Genomic DNA, 20340 nt, shown 5'->3' on the forward strand with positions numbered 1-20340 from the left:
TTGAGCCCAGGAGTTTGAGGTTGCTGTGAGCTAGGCTGACGCCACGGCACTCTAGCCCGGGCAACACAGTGAGACTCCATCTCAAAAAAAAAAAAGATGTATTAGCAGGCAGAGGGCCATAGACTAATGCTTATAATTTAAAAAAAAATTTCTACTTTTGTACTTATATACAACATTGTAAACAGTATTGTTTTTAGTGCCTTTCAGATATACATCTTCTTTCCTTTTTTTTCCTCTACGAATGCTATCTGGACAGTATACCAATACTGGAAGTGTTTTCCAAGGAGAAATAGGTACACCCTCCTCCTTCTCTCAGAAGACTATATCAACAAACAGTCCTATCTATTTTGTAAACCTCAGCCAAAATGACATTTTGTTCATTGTTTATTTAACCTATCATTGTTTTCTTGGCTTTTATGTGTGATTGTGTTCTGCCATAATTAAAAAAGATTATCCATGTGTTCTGTTTTAATCTTGCATTAAAATAAGGTTTTTCACAAGTTTGTAAATATAGAAATTCGATTCTGGAATAACCCCAATTATGTCTCCTGCAGGAAAGCATCTCCAGCAGCTAATGTCCCCAGGCTTGGATATAGTTCCTTGTGGAATCACAAGTACATTCCCCGGAGGGCAGTGCTCTATGTACCTGGAAATGATGAAAAGAAAATAAAGAAGATTCCGTCCTTGAATGTAGATTGTGCAGTGCTCGACTGTGAGGATGGTGTGGCTGCAAACAAAAAGGTAATGACATGATTTTAGAACGGGAAAAAGAAATGGATTGAAATTTGGTTCTCTTGCCATGCGTGGCATTGCTCCTATTTGGAGAGATTCTACTGTACTCATCTTTTGCTGATTACTAACAGTTTTTTGACCCAGCCCTTACATGGGTTTCAAATGTGTGTGTCTCTGTTCTAAGAGAAAGGAAGAATTTGACCAAACTATATTTTTAAATTATGAACTTCAGTGGATGTGACTATGTGTGTGTATAGATAAAAAGATAGGCAATCAATTCTGGCCATGATGCTGGCTGCTCTAGGTAAATGAGTCACATAATTCTAGAATTGTGGTGAAAATTTTTCAGACCAATGAAATGCAACTAGGAATTTATTTCTTCTTTTTTACCACTAGGTATATTAAGTAGTGGTCTTATCTCTTCTGGGACAAGTGCCAAGAAAATAAAAGGTAGTCTTCCATGGATAAATCACCATTTTCCCTACTTAACTATAGGGAAACTACACACACAACCTTAGGTTTGGTCGTAGCTTCTGGCTGATTTCCTCATGGCCTGACCAGGGAAATGAGCCTTAGAAAATATCCAATTTGTAAACATGTACAAAAGGTTCTTACTGAGTGGTTGCATAGTGGGTACTTTTTGTTTCATTTTGTTGTGCTTTGTTTTCTACGTTTTTATAATGAGCGTGGATTTGTTCAATAATTAGGTGAAATATATAAATCATTATAACAATAACTTGTGAGTGCATGAAAGTTTTTTAGTTAAAAACATACATTCATTCAACCTTTATCTACAAGGCTCTAGACAGTGAGGTTGGGCTGGGAATGGACTGTGGAGCCAGCCATCTGGATTGATGCCTATTTGGATAGTTTCTTGCCCCAGGTGATCTAAAACACCATGGCTGTACTATACAACTTTCTGAATTAATTGCTTTCCTTGGAGATTCTAGCAAACAAATATTTGCCTTAATTAAAAAAAAAAAAAGTTCATTTCCAGCATCTTCCTAATGGTCAAACCAAAGCTTTCCAAGTATTTGGAAAAGAATTAGAATGAGCATGTGGAATCTAAAGCGTCTACTCAACATCTTTGGCATGTGCCAAGGAAAATACAATTAATCTTTTTTCTCCCAGAGATTAAGGTAAATAAGCCTTTTTCTGAAGGATATAATGTGATTCTAGTATGCCCCTTCCCACAACCCATGTAGTTGTACTCTAAGATTAGATACTAAATTGTAATTCCAGTTCTGTGTGACTCAGAGCAATTCCATTTACTTCTTTGCCTCCATTTCTTATCTATACCGTAGGGATGATAATATCTTCTTTTGTCAGGGACAGGGATTATTATGAAAAAAAGGTTGATAAAGTGCCTGGGAGTAGCTTGATTTCTTGTAGGAAATAGATTAGATAAATCCTACAGTAATCATGATTAGAGGGCAATTTATTTTAGCATTGTAGCACAGTGAGCCATTAGGTACCCTGATAAACTTAAATTATAAATTAAACTATAATTATAAACTTAAACTATAATTATATTTCTTCACAAATCTTGAGGCTGTCCTCCCATACCCACCTGAGGATGTTTCCTGCCACCCAGATGAGTTGGAAATATGGTCCATTCTTTCCTTACTGTTTATCTGTGTTCTGAAGCCATCCTTATACCCAGAGTAATAGCAGCTGAGCTACTACTTAGAAGAAACCTAAAGAAGAGAAGGGGAGAGAAGAGTTACTGGCCAGTGGTGCCTGCCATCTTGGAGTGTATGTTCACACAGGGTCTTTATTAGGACACTCCAATTCTCCCAACACAACTGAACTTGCATTAATTATTAGACACACTCTTTTATGCCTACTGAGCTTGGAGTCAACTAAAATTCCCTTCTTTATCCACAGAAAGTTCTGGAAAGCCAGGGTGATACTTGTTAAAAAATTTTTTTTTAAAATTCCTATCCAGGACTTAATATTCATTTCATATATTTCATTTCATGGCCCTGTCAAAGTCTTTTTGGATTTTGATTTCATCATCCAACATTTATATCACCTGAGAATTTGACAAGCACACCATATGAAAATTTAACAAGTTTCTGATGGAAATATTGAAGAGGTTGGAGCCATATGCTGTACAAGCATGCCACTAAAAACTTCTGTTCAAGTTTGTTGAACAAACATTTATATAAGGCTGACTTAATGCCAGGTGCTATAATTTGCCTGACAACCCAATGAGGTACTATTAATATTATTACATTCCTTTTACAAATAAGGAAACTGAGGCACAGAGCAGTCAAGTTCATGAATAATACTAGGAATGTGACTATTCAGTCACCTAACTCTCCTAAAATCCAATCTTTTCATGAGGATATTATGAGATTTTTATCAAATCCCTTTTCAAAATGAAGATACATCCTTGATTTACCTGTCTAGAAAGACTTTCTTACCTCGTACCTCCGCCTAATCAGAAAAATGAGGTCAGGTAGATGAGCTTTGTTCTTTTTTTTTTTTTTGAGACACAGTCTCACTCTTTTGCCCGGGCTAGAGTGAGTGCCGTGGCGTCAGCCTAGCTCACAGCAACCTCAAACTCCTGGGCTCAAGCGATCCTCCTGCCTCAGCCTCCTGAGTAGCTGGGACTGCAGGCATGCGCCACTGTGCCCGGCTAATTTTTTTTCTATATATTTTTAGTTGTCCAATTAATTTCTTTCTAATTTTAGTAGAGACGGGGTCTCGCTCTTGCTCAGGCTGGTCTCGAACTCCTGAGCTCAAACAATCCGCCCGCCTCCGCCTCCCAGACAGCTAGGATTACAGGCGTGAGCCACCGCGCCGGCCACACATTTTTTTTTAATCATTTGGCTCTAAGTGGTTTTTAATTGCCATTTTGATCTCTTGCTTGAAAAATAAGATACAAGAGAGTGCTTCCCACACTCTATGGTGAGGAAGCAATTTGGTTGTTTTTGTTTGTTTCCCTTCCTTTCCTTTCTTCCTCCCTTCCTCTCTCCTTCCCTCCCTTTCTTTCATTTTGAATCCATTGTAGACCAATACTTCTTTCTGTAAAATACAACAAAAATGAATTGCTATTCAATAGAAGAATTAAATGCTGCCTGGGTGTCATAGCAATGTAAGTGCTATAGAAATTTCTAACTCTTATTCTCCAACGTTGTACTCACCGCATAGTGGAGTGGTAAGATTTCGTAGACCAAGTATGGGCCACAGACCATAGTTGGAGTAGCAGGGACTTAGCTGCGTTAGGAGTTTATGGTTGTGAGGGTGTCCCACAGACCCCTCAGGAAGCCAAAGGACTGACTCTCATAGGGTAATGTATTGGGTCAGCAGGTTTTCTCTATGAATGTCATTCAGTTTGCTAATTTTGCTATTTTTTAACTATCCCCCTCAACTATAGTAGACAAATAAAAGACTGTAGAGACAGAAAAATACCACTTTTTCACTTAAGCTCCTTTATAAATTTCTTAACATGAGGGGCAAGATACAGCCATCTTAGAAAAATCTTATTTATTGTTTACCTTCAGGAAACCAGAGAGACAATTATCTTTCTTAAGCTGCTAAGCCGTAGATTTTTACCTTGTATCCCTGTGCTGGATACTTGAGCAGTTCTCCCTCAAGCACCTCAACCACAAATGGAGTAAGAAAAAGGCCAAGGAAGGCAGCAAAATCCGCCTGTGAGGGTGAGAGCCTGGAAACAGTGCAGAGCAGGTGGGTGCTGGGCTGGGGTCTGGGCACTGAGCAAGACCCACCTACAGTGACCTTTCCCCACTGTGGGGAACTGGGAGGAGGGTGGGGTGGGGGTGTCTGGGGAGAGCCGGAGCCACCCTCAGTAGCAGGGTGGAGGGAAGCGGCTGGCCGGGTAGGGATTAGAGCGGTGGCTTTCTTGCCAGCCACCTGCTCCATATGGCAGAGGACCCAGGGCTGCCAGGAGTCCTTCTTGTCGCAGCTGCCCTCTACCATGAAAAGCAAGACGAAGCCATTTGTCTTCTAAGTGGCACTCAGTGCTTCAGCAGCCCCCAGCCACTCCTCTGCACCATGTTCTTTGAATGCTTCTGCTCCCTCCATCAGTCTTGGCTATCAGGACACCTCCAAGGCCTAGCATGGAGGAGACAATTGGAGGCCATGTTGCCGCCACGTTGCCGAAGTGCCTCTTCCCCAGACAATAATTTTCACAAGGACTCTTCTGCAGAACCAGGGAGTCATTCCATTTTCGAGTTTGAGTTGCTTGTTAAGAAAACCAAATATCAATCAAGATTATTGGCCTATTACTACTCTTTGATTAATATAAATATGACTTCCTTGTACTTAGTGTTTTAAGCCAGTTAACTTTTGGGTTACTCTGTAATGCCTTTAATTGCCGTACAGGTCCTTTTCCACCAGAGCATATGTATTCTTTCTAATTTGTGCCCTCTCATTTACACTTTTCTTGTGCACATGCACACACATACACATGCACACACAAGCACATAGACACTAAGGCCCCATTTGTACTTGCATACATATACTGTACACACACACAAATCCATTTGGCTAAATTTTACATTCCTCAGTGCTGTCACTTTTGTTGAAATAAATTAGTAGAGTGGCTAGGTGTATTCTCCCCACAGGGAGAAAGCTAACTGATGTGCAGTGAATGATTAAATGTACACAGGGGCGTGGGGAGCTAACTCCTCTTCAATAGGGGTGTGAAATTAGGATGGGAAGGCTCCTCTCCCAGGTGCCTTGCCTTTATTAAAAGACTTAAGAGCTTGGGAGATTTCTTTAATAGGAATTGGGGTATCTGTGAGTCTTTCTGGAACAGTATGGAAAGCTGAACTGTGCTTGGGAACTCTGCAAGGTCTTTTTGATCCTTAAAGGTTGTGATATAAAAACCTATCCAGGCTTTTACAAAAGTAGTAAAGTGTTTTCAGTCTTTTTTTAATCCCTTCATACCCTTGAATAACCTTTCCCCTTTTGAGGGGTAATTGTTAAAAAACAGAAAACAAAAAACCTTCCCTCCCTTCACTGTTTTATTTTTCAAACCAGGCATCTTCTCAATGCAAGGATTCAAATATCTCTATTAGGGTCATAATAGTCAGCAATTTCCATTTAATGAGCTCAACAAAGTCTCTCTACAAAGAGATGCAGGCTTTAAATTGCCAGTTATTTCTTTTCCTGCAATTCCTAGGAATCCAATTAAGTAAGACTGAGTATGATCTATAATATGGTATATCTGACTACAGAAAGCCCAGGCCTAGGCAATAAAACAGATCTTTGAGCTCCAGCTCAAAATTAAGATTTAAAAAAAAGAAAGAAAAGAGCCCAGCTTAAATGATTCGAAGCTTTATAAATGCGGAAACTGTAGCCATTTTCTCTAAAATGAAGTAAGAGAGAGCTTGGAGACTATAGTGAAAATCATTAAACTTACTCCAAATTTAGCTACTAATTAAAATCTCTTCTCTTTTATGATGGGAGCAGGACCACAGGTGATTTTCAGAAAATAAATCTAAGAGATTTCAGTTTGCTAAATCTCTGTAACTAAAGAACCAAGTGTGTATAGCTACTAGCAAAATAAAGGGGATATAGCATGAAATCATGCAAACGTGCTTTATATTAAAAAACAGTATATTTTTCAAGTTTTCTTATTTCAGTGGCCACAGTTCATAAGAAAGTGGGTTTTTTTTGTTTGTTTGTATTTTTGAGACAGGGTCTAGCTCTGCCTGGGCTAGAGTGCAGTGGTGTCATCCTAGCTCACTGTAGCCTCAAACTCCTGTGCTCAAGCAGTCCTTCTGCCTCAGCCTCCTTAGTAACTGGGATTACAGATAAGTGCTGCCATGCCTAGCTAATTTTTTTATTTTTGTAGGAACAGGGTCTCACTATGTTGCCCAGGCTGGTCTTGAACTCCTGGCCTCAAGCAGTCCTCCTACCTCAGCCTCCCAGAGTGCCAGGATTATAGGCATGAGCCATGGAGCCCAGCCCCACTATGTTTTTAGTAATAAATCAGTGGATATATTTTATGGTCGTGGTCTCCAACCCCTGGCCTATGGACTGGTACCAGGCTGTGGCCTGTTAAGAACCAGGCCGCACAGCAGGAGGTGAGCAGCAGGTGAGCTAGGGAAGCTTCATTTGTATTTACAGCTGTTCCCCATTGCTCATCATCCTCCCTCCACCTACCCCCACTCAGTCTGTGGAAAAATTGTCTTCCATGAAACTGGTCCCTGGTACCAAAAAGTTTGGGGTCTACTATTTTATGGCATAATTTAATATTCTGATTTAGAGAGACAATTAAGAAATAATATGATACTTTTGCCATGTATTTTTAAATACATCAGCACTTCTCAGGGTGGTGATGGTGGTGGTGGTGGTAGTTTAATTCTTATTCTATACCTGTTATGGAGACTGAGGAAGATAGTGTTTTATTGACAAAAGAAGAGGAAAGTATGGCTCATCAGAGGCAAATGTCAAGTCAAGAATTGAACCAAGGCCGGGCGCGGTGGCTCACGCCTGTAATCCTAGCACTCTGGGAGGCCGAGGCGGGCGGATTGTTTGAGCTCAGGAGTTCGAAACCAGCCTGAGCAAGAGCGAGACCCCGTCTCTACTAAAAATAGAAAGAAATTAATTGGACAACTAAAAATATATAGAAAAAATTAGCCGGGCATGGTGGCGCATGCCTGTAGTCCCAGCTGCTCGGGAGGCTGAGGCAGGAGGATCGCTTGAGCCCAGGAGTGTGAGGTTGCTGTGAGCTAGGCTGACGCCACGGCACTCTAGCCCGGCAAAAGAGTGAGACTCTGTCTCAAAAAAAAAAAAAAAAAAGAATTGAACCAAGACATAGCCTGCCTTTCTACTAAGAATATGCTGTCTGTATCAAATATGTTTTTGCAGTTTTCTTCATGTGATGCCATTGTGCTAGTCATTTATTGGTCAGAAATTAACCTCCCAAAGTTACCAATTGGGCCCTGAATTCCCAGTCAAGTCTAATCTAAGAAACAGCATATTCTTAGACAAGTTATTGATTAACTCCAGATAATTAGACCAAAAAGACTTCCCTTTATCAGAAGAGCTCAAAAGCCTCAGAAGATGAGCCAGGGAGCTGGCCTGAGATAAAAGGACATTTTAGTCTTTGGTTTTCCAAAGACTGCTCAAGTTTTTCCATTGGAGGGTGAATTTTTGGATTCTCCCAAGGTAGGAGTACAAAGCTAGAGTTGAACACGTAGGCATTCCGTGAAGCATTTCATCTGACTCCCCTTATACAGTGTCAGGGGGAAGCTACTGATCCAGCCCAACTGGGGCAGGTCTGCAGGGCAAAATGTCAAGAGTGTCTCTTTCCTAGAGCTGTGGATGGATAGACATACTGGGGAAGGCAAAGTAGAGAGTTAGGGCCCAAAACTCTCTGCTGTTCCCCATAGTCAGAGCAAAGGGAGCCTGAAGTGGGTATGGAGATCCCAAGCTTGGAGTTAAGATATGAGAGGCTTAGGGAGAACTGAATCAAGTTAACTTCCTCTGGTCAGGTCAGTCCATATCTCCCTGGGATGGGAGCTAGGACTAGGCCTTTTCATATTTTTGCTGGAGACATGCTGCACACATCAGCCTTCAACTTTGAGGGTCAGAAGGGGTATGAGGAGTAACACACTTCCTTCCTGAGTTTGGCTAAAGACGGTGGTCTTCTTGAATTTTGGCCCATTTCTAAGCCAAAGGCAGTTTCCCACAATTATTCTTTCTGGCACTGCCCATCCTAAGGGGGCCAGGCCTTGGCGCTGACCGTGGTGCTGAAGGTGGCCTGAGAATAATGATTACAGAGAACATTTACCAAGTATTTCCTGGGTGCCTGCACTGTTTCTGAGTGCTCTGCGTGGATTAACTCATTGCGTGCTCACAGCAACTCTATGAAAGGTGCTATTATTATCCGCATTGACAGATAAGGAAAGTGGATTACACAGAGGTTAACAAACTGGCCCAAGGTCACACAATTAAGAAGCAGGGAAGCCAGGCAGTCCACACCCCAAAGCTGCATTTTTTTTTTTTTTTTTTTTTTTGAGACAGAGTCTCACTGTGTTGCCCGGGCTAGAGTGCCGTGGCATCATCCTAGCTCACAGCAACCTCAAACTCCTGGGCTCAAGCGATCCTCCTGCCTCAGCCTCCCAAGTAGCTGGGACTACAGGCATGCGCCACCATGCCCGGCTAATTTTTTCTATATATTTTTAGTTGTCCAATTAATTTCTTTCTATTTCTGGTAGAGACAGGGTCTCGCTCTTGCTCAGGCTGGTCTGGAACTCCTGAGCTCAAACAATCCACCCGCCTCGGCCTCCCAAAGTGCTAGGATTACAGGCGTGAGCCACCGCGCCCGGCCCCAAAGCTGCATTTTTAATCACTACATTTGCTAATGAGAGTTATTAACCGAGCCATACAGAACCTGCCGAAATTTCACTTGTCCAATATCATCCTAGCAGAGAAGTGAGCCAAGATTCCCCATCTCAAGTTGCCAGGCAGGTTGCTGTGGGTTGGCATTTTGGAGAGCCAGACACAGTAGTGAAGACTAGTTGGGTACAAGCAAAAGTGGGCACCCCACCTACTCCATCGGGACAGTCATCACACCTTAATGTAATGACTTGTTCCACATCTGCTTCCCTGGTAGAATCTTGGCTTTGTGAAGAGGGTCCCATTGTATCTCTCACAGCTTGCCAGAGGTACTGGTACGTAGTAGGTACTCAGCAAATATTTAATGGGTAAAGTAGTTACATGTGATCAAGATATGATAACTGTTATTAACTTACATATTTCAACATTAATAGAAGCACCATGTTGTGAAAATTTTAGTCTCTTTGTATTTTATATTTGTCATGCCCCATTTGGGGAGTTTATGTTCAGGGTGCATCTTAATTTCTTATAGGTGCATCTAAGAGATAAAAATGAAAGAAAGAACTAAAGACATGACCTGGACAATTTAAATGCTTGAAACAGGTATGGCTGAATTTTTGTCGTAAGGTTTAGAATCCTGTGCTATATTTTAGATTTGAGATCTTATAGTATCTCAGAAAGGTAGCTCTACTGACATGAAAGTCACTCTGAACTATCTCGTTTTTAGAGGGTATACAAGCATTCTGTATTAACAGAGCTTGTGATGGCAGTTAGAGCATATTCCAATCAAATTTCCTGTTTCAGAGCTGAGTTTGTTGCTATTTGGTATTTGATTTTAGTCAAACCATGTTTTTGTTATGTTGTATTAATATGTAAAAGATTTCCGTGTCTGCCATGTTAACTATTTTCCAGTGTGTGTTTTTAAACAACGCTCCACAGCTGAGCTCTTGGAGGACCAGGCCTATTTTGACAGCTCCCCTTAGTCCATGTATCACCAAGCTCATTCTCTGCCAATATGTTTCACATGATTTTGTGGACATGTGTAGCGTGCCTGTGCAACTTGCAAACACCCATACATTATTACAATAATAATTGGGTTTTGATGCAACTGGAACTCAGTACTACCAAGCTGCCAGCATTTCCTTTTGGCTACCAGTACTAGGCAAGAAAATTATAGTCTAACTGTCTTCCTGTTTATTGATAAACAAAGTGGCCAGCCCAGCAATGGAGCCTGATTAGCAGTTTGCACCCTTTGTGAAAGGATAAACAGAACCCTACTGTTTTCTGTGTTTGACTGCAATTTGCATCTATAAAGAGGTTGGACTGCCCTGAGATTCATGTTCCACTTCCGAGTGCCTGAATATTCTTTGATATGTTACATGTCAGCCTCCTTGTTTTCTTCTCCTTCATCTTGAAACAATATTTGCCAGTGTTTCTCTGTTCCCATCTGGCTTACCATAAGCTTCCCCGTAGTCACCTGTCTGAAGGAAAGGAGAGAGGGGGTGGGAGAGGAAATATGTCTCTCTTTCACTGCACTGAAATTTTACATTCCCAGAAGGCCCTTTAATGTCATCTCTATTCCCTTTTTGAAAAGAGAGTGATACAGAAACGAAAACCCACAGACCAAAGAGAATCTGCTTACCACTGTCTTTGGCCCACAGGGTCATTTTTGGGCTCCTTCTCCCTCCGCCATCCTTACCCACCCACCAAAAATTGCCTTTCCCCTTTGTAAAGTGAAATGCAGTATTAGCCTTCTACCCCAAGTTTGGTGTAGTGTTCTATTCTGAAATTTATTGTAATCTAATTAGATTCTTAACCTAAATGGTAACAGACCAAATGGTTGCCTCCCTCTATAATTATTTTCAAATGAAAGAAATGAAGATCATTTAAACTTGAATTTGCATGATGTAAAAGAGAGCGTTGATACACATAAACATGCGTTAATCTGTTTAAACAAACTTTCTCCATAATCCTTACCTTATGTAAACAACATTTGTTCTGCCTTAGAGATATTGCATGATTGGACCCACGAGACTCCAGTTATCCCACTGAACAGTTTCTTTTTATAACTTCAAAAGAAATGTTATATATTTATTGAAGGTTGTAGGGTGTTAAGTGTAGTTAGACATAAACTGTGCCTCAGCTATTTCGTTAATGCCAATAGGGATTAAATTAGATTTTATAGCCGTTGTATAAGTCTATTTGGTAGTTAACAAGTGGTATTTTTAAATCCTGGAAAACATAATCCTATTATAAAACAGGAAGCTGAATTAACATAACCCAGGAAAGGACTCTTCATGGATTAGCATTTTTTTGACAATGACAAAAAAAATCATCAAATTCTATGGGGTTGTTACATGCTTTTCTCAAAAGTAAGAACAGCCAATTGGGAAAAGGGAGCAAGATAAATGGCCATACATGCTATTACTTAGAGACTGTGTCTTTTTAAAGGGAAGGGCAATAGGGGCTGGGAAGTAAAGCTCAGTGTGGCCTTGTCTACATTACCTGCACATGTACTAGTGTTTGAAATGGGGCCTTGCTGATTTACATGTGGGGACCTCACCTTCGGTTGAATGTAGTTATTTGCATTCAATAATTCCCTACTCCTGGTTTCCTTAAAGTCACCAAAGAGCAAAAACGTCACTAGTAACCAGTGTCTATGAACAAAAACACAGATTGATGTGTGAATAAATTTCTGTAACTTTCTATGAAATCAGTAATTCTTTTTCAGTTATAATTAGACTCTAGAATCTGAGAATTTTAGAGCTGGAAAGGCCCTTGACATTTATGTAATTTTTATAGTCCTGTTCCAAGTTTTTATACACACACACACACACACACACACAACAGTATATGAGTGGCCTTTTTATTTTTAAGGAAGAGCCTTCCTTAAGTCTTAGCTATTGGTTTTCATTTGTTGGTGAGGGTGATTATTAGAGCTTGCAGGACTTGCCAATTTTCATTTGCACGGGTATCATCTTAGCAAATAATCATATGGGTATCAATCACTGGCATATCATTGTGTTAGATAATTGCACGGACATCAATCACGTGTGTATCTGGAGCAAGTCATCACGTGGGCATCAATTTCATCTATCGGGAGGAAGGTAATTGCATTGGAAGCAGGGAAGGGTGTGTCTGCATGGCAGATAATAACACGGGGATCAATCACGTAGGCATAGAGGTAGATAATCCTGTGCATATCCATCACGTTTACCCGAGTGGCTAATTACATGGATATCGGTCACATCAATGCCCTGGTTTTCTGGTACAGGTTTACATGTGAAGCAAATGTGTGTTTGCTTATGTGCCCACACCAAGTCAGGGGCCCACTGGTGGCTTGGCTTGCGGTGCATAGGTGGCCTTCCTTAGCAGAGTGCTGGAAATGCCATGTTTACAGATCCAATTGATATTCTTTTGTTTTAAGACTTGGCTCCTACTAAATTGGAAATGTTCCTGGGAAGCATGTGAATGAGTGTGGAAGACATTTGTGGTTTGTTCCCCTCCCCTGCTCATATCCCTTTTTCCTTTTTCAGACCGCGGCCCCTGATTTCATTCTCAGCCCATGTGGTTTGGGTGTGGCTTCATCCCAGTAGAAGCTGACCCAGGGCCAACCAATCAGTGAGCTGCATTCCACTGGCCACAGTGATTGGCTCAGGCCAGGACACGTGACATTAGCCAGTCCAATCAAAGTGAATAGCAAACTTCCGCAGGAGAAAGGGGAGGGAGAGCGAGTTCTTTTATCCCTGAATCTCACAAGGAAGGTGGGGAGCATGGGCACTGCTACAGCGGCCATCAGTGCTTGGGGGAGCCAGGTGTGTCCAGGATCTTACACATGCAACAAGAAATGAAGCCTCCTGGAGAAGTTAGGACTGAGAGGTAGAGAGAAATCCGTCCTGAGGTTGTTGCTTGTACCTGATTCCAGCAGTGCTGAAGCGAGGTCTGCGGCCCAAAATGCTCACCTGAGCCAATAAAGTCCCTTTTGGGTTAAGCTAGTCAGAATTGGTTTTTTGCGCCCTTGCTTCGTTAAAAGTCCTAATTGATAGGATAATTTCATCCGAGCCTTTGCTGAGAAGAAGACTTAATAGGACTGGGCCCAGAAGAAGGAGCAGCTCTGAGGGCAGAAGGGGAAGCTGAAGCTTTAAGAACAGTCACCATCGCCCTCAGTCTGGGCCTGGAGCTGCGCTTGGCAACCGTCACCAGGCCTCCCCCTTCACCTCCCTGTTGGAGTGCCCCAGTCTCCTGGCCTCTAAGCATCTGAGCTCAAGCTGTGAGGAACACTTATTAAAGACTTTTAAATGCAGGCTTAATGTTTTCCCTTTTCCACCTGCCTATTCTTATTACTTTGATATTTATCAAATACAATGTACTAATTACACATTAATGTTAAAGTGCCTTTTCCACCACCAAAATAAATGAAAAATATAGGTGTCCTCATGGCAAGAACCGTATTGTTCTAAGGAATTCTTTTATTGACATTTTAGTAGACAGGTAGATTTTCTTTTTTTTTTAATCAGCCTGAATGCTACATCTGATGATTATTGATTTGGGAAAGAGACAAAAGTTTTGGAAAAGAAAATAATAGGGGAAAAAAAGAAGAATTCTCCTTAAAGTAAAATTTACCGCTCTCCTAATTAAAATGTTTCTTAGAAGAACAAAATGGAATTTCTATGTTTTGTTTACAAAATTGTATATGACAAGCAGCTTGTGCCTTTTCTTCATCAGTTTGTATTCTTACTGATACCATCACTTTCTGCATATGCTCAAGTTTGAGATTAGAAGATAGCATGACAATTCATAGAAACATCTAATAAGAGAAATTTATTTAGGATCTTTAGTCAGTTTGGGTTACTGTAACAAAATACCATAGATTTGATGGCTTAAACAACAAACATTTATCTCTCACAGTTCTGGAGTCTGAGATCATGGTGCTGGCCAGTTACTGGTGAGAACTCCTTTCCTGGTTTGCAGTTGGCCACCTTGCTGTATCCTCACAGGGCTGAGAGAGAAATTATTCCTCTTGTGTCCTTTCTTATAAAGGCACTATTCCCACTTATAAGGGCAGTACTCGCACTTATATGGGGGCTCTACCCTATGACCTAATTACCTCATTTTTTTTTTTTTTTTTTGAGACAGAGTCTCACTCTTTTGCCTGGGCTAGAGTGAGTGCCGTGGTGTCAGCCTAGCTCACAGCAACCTCAAACTCCTGGGCTCGAGCGATCCTCCTGCCTCAGCCTCCCGAGTAGCTGGGACTACCGGCATGCTCCACCATGCCCGGCTAATTTTTTCTATATATTTTTAGCTGTCCAATTAATTTCTTTCTAATTTTAGTAGAGACGGGGGTCTCGCTCTTGCTCAGGCTGGTTTCGAACTCCTGAGCTCAAACAATCCGCCCGCCTCGGCCTCTCAGAGTGCTAGGATTACAGGCGTGAGCCACCGCGCCCGGCCTCCTAATTACCTCTTGAAGGCCCCACATCCTAATACCATCACATTGCGTATTAGGGCTTCAATATAAGAACTGGGAAGAGAGGGATGTATTTGATCCATAGCAATCTTGAAACCTCATCTTAATTTAATAATGCCAAACTCTTTTTTGATGTTATTGCTAGACTTTGGAGATAACAGAATGTACTATCCTCTGGTTGAAATCACCTATTTTGGGGAGTTCAGACTCCAGTTGAAGTTCACATAAACAATAGGATGGCTAATGGTAAAAAGGGGGAAGTGTAAAGCTTGACTCATTCACAGACTAATCATTTCCTAAGTCCCTTTCACCAGTGAGGTACACATGTTCTCACTTGCTACAGATAAATATTTGTGAGATTAATGTATGTATGAATGAATGACTGAATAAACCAAACAGTTGGTCTCTGGCTGGAAGGCATCCCAAGGACTTAAGGTGTAATGTGAGAGTTGTACAATTTATTTATTCTCCACTGAAAGCTCAATTTATTCTCCACTCCAAGCTTCACATGTGCTCCTCCCTCTGCCCAGCATCCTGGAGTCTCACGGGGAACATTCTTCCTCAGAAGGCCTTCCAGGACCCCTGAAACTCAGTTATTTCCCCAGCTCTGTGTGCTGCATGTGCTATGTGTTCTTTCCCTTCTGTAACATGCATCCCAGCTCCAGTACTTGCACAGTGCTTATCTTTCACACTAGGTCAGAAGTTCCAGAAGGGCAGGGCTTGGGTCTATATTGCCAGCACCCAGTGCTGTGCCCAGCATGAGCCACTTTTGTGCTCTGAGTGTAGGTGGCAGTGGTATGATCATGGTGGACCTCAAAATCTATTCCTCTTCTCTGCAATCAATCAAACATCAGATAATGCAGGTTGGGCAACTCATCCCAACTCAAGGGCTAAGTCTGACTAGGGCTAGCCAATGAAGGGTAATTCAGTCCTTGCCAGCGATTACTTTTCATCACCAGTAAGATATGTGGAATGGCTTGCTGAAGGTTTCTAGTAAAGCTTACTCTTAAAAGAGAACCATGGAGAATCAGTCTTCTTTTTCTGCTAACAGTGACAAAGGGGCATGATGCCACATTCACTACTAAGGACAGCTTGCCCTAGAGCAGAGGTAACATTGCGGGTGGCCAAGTCAGTAGAGATTTAACTGGCATCCTTGATAACATTGTTGAACTGCTGGCTTTACCACCCCATCACTGTACATTGTCACATAAATGTCCTTAGTGTTTAATGAAGCCAGTCTGAATTGGGCTTTCCAATCTTTGCAGCCTAATGTATTCTAACTGAAATAGAACTGCTATGGAAAGCATACGGGCTTTGGTGTCAGATAGATTGGATTTGACTCTTCTTATCAATGTGTACTTACCTGACTTTCCTAATAGGTGTAGTGGAGAAAGTAACACTTCTCACATGGGGTTGATGTGTGGATTAAATGAAAACATGTATATAAAACACTTACCAGAGTGCCTAAAGTACTCGACAAATGTTATTCTTTTCCATTAGGAGATATTTCACTTGTTGATTTTGGGGGTCCAGTGGGTTGAATTGATCAACAATGAAACGAATAAATTCCTAGGTCCTTTGCACATGAACTGTCAAGTAGTTTTCAATCTAGCTTGGGAGTCAGACAGACATTCACATGCATAACTGCGGTGGGGTTTGGTAGCAGCCCCAACTAGAGAACAGTGTCCGGCTCAAGGAAGGGAAGAGTACTGGTCAGACCACATCTGAAGGCTGGAGTTCAGGGCTTGAAGCCATAGACAAGAGGACAGGAAGAAGCTGAAGATGCTGAGGATGTTGTTAATCCTGAAGAAAAGAAGACTTGAAGCCAGAGAAGAGGGAGTCGAATTGTTATACACTGCTTCGGAGGCAGAATGAGGACAGACCCCTTCAATAAAGGACTCGGATATAAATTTTCACTCAACAGGAGAAAGACCGGTCCGAGAATTAGCAGTGCGTAAATGGGAGAGCGTGAGTAGAGCAAAGTAGAGCCTCCCCCTTCTCCAGCAGCCACTCATCAGCCAGTGCCCCTGGGAGGAGGCTGGGCCATGTGACCCCCAAGGGCTCTTGCAAAGATCTGGGTTTGACATTGAGCTATTAACAGACTCTTGTTTGGACCACTGCAAGTGGATTTAGAGAGCTTCTCTGTTGTGCTATTGCTGTTGTTTTTCTGATTTCCATCCATCTTTTTTCTGACTTCCTCTCCTGTTGCCACCATGACTACCACCCCACCCCATCCCCCAAACTGACCTTTCACCTCTGTTATTTCCATGCTCCCTTGATTACCAGAGCGATCATATATATGCAGACAGAGTGATGGTATTTGTACAGCTGCAGTGCAGTTTTTAGGGGACTGAAAGACTACTTGCCCCACCGTCTTTCTGTCTGGGCTGCCATGATACCTAAAGTGTCCCCATTTTCCTCATCTATCTAGAAAATACTTGATAAGATGTCAATATAGTACTTGGTAAGTTGTTAATACATTACCCGGCAGGGATACCATATTAATGCCATATGCTTTTTTAAAAATTGTGATTAAATATACATAACATAAATTTTATCATTTTAATCATTTTTAGGGGTACAGTTCAGTGGCATTAAGTACATTCACATTGTTGTGTGATCATCACCCCCATCCATCTGCAGAACTTTTTCATCTTCCCCAATGGAAACTCTGTCCCTATCAAACACTAACTCCTCCTCCCCAAACCCCTGGCAATCACCATCCTACATTCTGTCCCTGTGAATTTGCCTACTCTAAATACCTCATGTAAGTGAATCATATACTATTTGTCCTTTTGTGACTTGCTCATTTCACTTAGCGTGATGTCCTCAGGGTTCCTGTATGTTGTAGCATATGTCAGAATTTCCTTCCTGTTTAAGGCTGAATGGTACTCCATTGAATGTACACATCACATTTTGTTTATCCATTCATCTGTTGATGGATACTTGGGTTGCTTCTACCTTTGGCTACTGTGAATAGTGTTGCTATGAACGTGAGTATACAAATATCTGTTTGAGTCCCTACTTTAATTCCTTTGGGCATATACCCAGAAGTGGAATTGCTGGGTCATCTGGTAATTTTATGTTTAATTTTTTGATGAACCTGCCACATTGTTAATACCATATAGCTTTTTAAACTATATGTTAACCAAGGAGGAAAAAACCAAGTTAATTTTGATGAGAGAATCAGAAAATATCCAGAGCCTATTGAGCCCTGGAAGTCATGGATAAAAACAATAAAAAGTGAAATAAACACTCCTGGTGAGAAAGGGAGAGGTAGGGACAGGAATCTTCCACCACACCAAAGTGCCCAGTGTTGCTCATGCACCCTCAGGGCACTAGTGCTGGGAGGAAGGAAGGGTAAGGAGGAGGGGGCCTCAGAGGGAGACTCTACTGAGTGCCTGCGGGGATTATTTCTAGGTGCTTTTGCATCCATTAACTTATTTAATCATCAAAACAACCCAGCAGGTGCCCTTATTTCTATGGACAAGTCTTGTCAAGTACTTAACATTTTTAATTTTTATTGCTTTTAACAGCAATGAAGAATATCTTGAAAAGGGAAGAAATCATTCCGAATCCACCAATCTCACATAAAATTCACTTCAGTACTACCGTATTCTTCTCCAGTCTTTATCGATTTGCAGCCATAATTTTTACATGGTTGCATTGTTGTAATTTTATATTCTGATTTTTAAATTGCTATAGAAATCTTTGTATTTATTATTCTAACTGATGTATAATATGTATCAAATTTGAATTTAGTTAACCATTCCCCTGTTGCTCAATATTTAGATTGTCTCCATTTCTTACTATCATTTTATAATATAATTATTATATAACTTAAAATGTTATAATTTTAGCAATAAAGAACTTCATATAAATAACTTTTTTCTTTTAAAAATTTTTTTTTCTTTTTTTTTAGAAAACATTTCTGGCACTGGGATCACCAGATCAATGAGTAGAAATATTTTTTTGACTTTTGTTATATATTGCCAAAATGTTTTACAAAAGGGATATTTAAAAAATTATTTTTCAAAGATGGATAATACATTTTCAGCAGCAATATTGGAGCATACCAGTATCTCCATGTTAGTATTACTTTTAACTTTGTTTTACTGTTTAGTATGTGTAAAATTATACTTTATTATTGCTTTGTTTTTCTTAATTAATTGCATGGTTTTCATGTGCTTAGTAAGGGTGTTTCCACATATATTTTGTCTTTTCACACTCTTTGCCCGGTGATCTATTGGATGACTTTAGAAGTATTGTAATCAAGACCTGAGGTACCAGAAGCAAAGGTGGATTCTGTTCCTACCCTTGTTTGTTATTTCTTTGATGTTGGGCACATTACATTTAATTTCATTAAGCCTCAGATTTTTTTTTTTTTTTTTTAGAGATGGGGACTCTCTCTGTTACCTAGGCTGGAGCCCAGTGGCACAATCATAGCTCACTGCAGCCTCAAACTCCTGGGCTCAAGTGATCCTCAGCCTCTTGAGTAGCCAAGACTACAGGTGTGCACCACCATGCCCAGCTAATTTTTAAAAATTTTTTTTAGAGATGAGGAAGCCTCAGGTTTCTGATCTTCAAAAACAGAAACAATAATAATACCTACCTCATTGGATTATTGCAAAGATCAAATGAGATAATGTGTATGAACCACTTTAGCACAGTGCCTGGCACATAGAATATACTCAATAAATACTGGCTATCTTTACTGTTATTACTTAGAGTCATTCATCTACCTAATTTCTCCTCTTCTCCTTTATCATATTCTAAATCTTCTGTTGTATTACCTTTCACCGTTGGGTGGTTGAGTTGCTGGGAGTTGGACGTAGGGTGAAGGAGTTTTTGCAGGGCAAGCCCTGCCATCTGGTTTGCACGTGGGATTGATCTGGTCAGACTAAACAGCACTTTCACTCCAGATGGCTATATCTGCATCCTGTGTTATGTGGACAATGGTCCACAGTGATATTGCAGGCTTGGAAGGTTGTACAGAGACCCCATTTTAGCCACCCCAGTGCTTCTAGTTAGCACTGGTGTTCACACAGGATTGTGGAGGTAGAGTTACCCCATTTGCAGTGATATTCAAGGAGGAAAGTAGTCTCCTCATCTCCAGCCAGTTCAGCCTCCACTGCTAATTCCTGTGACTGATCTGCTACTGCAGTTACAAACTGCATTCCATTGATTTCTCCTCAGATAGAGCAAGAAGGGCCAGAAAATCCAATCCACATCTGTTCAGCACTTAGCAGTTGATAGACGCTTTCTATGTGCTTTCTTACTGAGACGTGGCCCCTGGCATGGGCCTGATGACTAATCCATGAAGGTCTGATTTAATGCAAAGTCTGTTAGGTAACATTAAACCGTCTGTAAGCATGGGGACCCAGCACACTTATGTTCCTAGCAGCAATATTCACAGTAGCCAGAACATGGAAGCAATACAAGTGCCCACTGACAGGTGAATGGATAAATAAAATGTAGTGTATATGTCCCTAAAAAGGAAGGAAATCCTGACACATGGCTACAACATGGATGAAACTTGAGGACATTGTGCTGAATGAAATAAGCCAGACATGAAAGGACAAATACTGCACGAATCTACTTAGGTAAGATAACTAGAGTCGTCAAATTCATACAGAAAGTAGAATGGTGGTTTCCAGGGGCTGGGGGGAAGGAAGAATGAGGAGTTGTTTCATGGGTACAGAGTTTCAGTTTGGGAACATGAAAAACGTTCTGGAGATGGATGGTAGTGATGCCACTGAAGTGTATACTTAAAAATGGTTAAAATGGTAAATTGTATGTTAGGTCTGTTTTACCTATTATAT

The 20340-nt window shown here is 41.0% G+C and overlaps 1 protein-coding gene across 1 annotated transcript in view; it reads left to right on the forward strand.

Annotated features, from left to right (window-relative positions):
- CLYBL (citrate lyase beta like) overlaps positions 1–20340 on the forward strand; it is a 107254-nt gene that overhangs the window by 12047 nt on the left and 74867 nt on the right. Inside the window, exon 2 of the mRNA XM_012644432.1 lies at positions 555–741. Coding sequence (XP_012499886.1) covers positions 555–741 — 187 coding nt within the window. The remainder of the gene's footprint in view (positions 1–554; positions 742–20340) is intronic.

Source organism: Propithecus coquereli, unplaced genomic scaffold (genome assembly GCF_000956105.1).
Source record: "Propithecus coquereli isolate 6110/MARCELLA unplaced genomic scaffold, Pcoq_1.0 Scaffold212, whole genome shotgun sequence".
NCBI classification, from domain to species: Eukaryota; Metazoa; Chordata; class Mammalia; order Primates; family Indriidae; genus Propithecus; species Propithecus coquereli.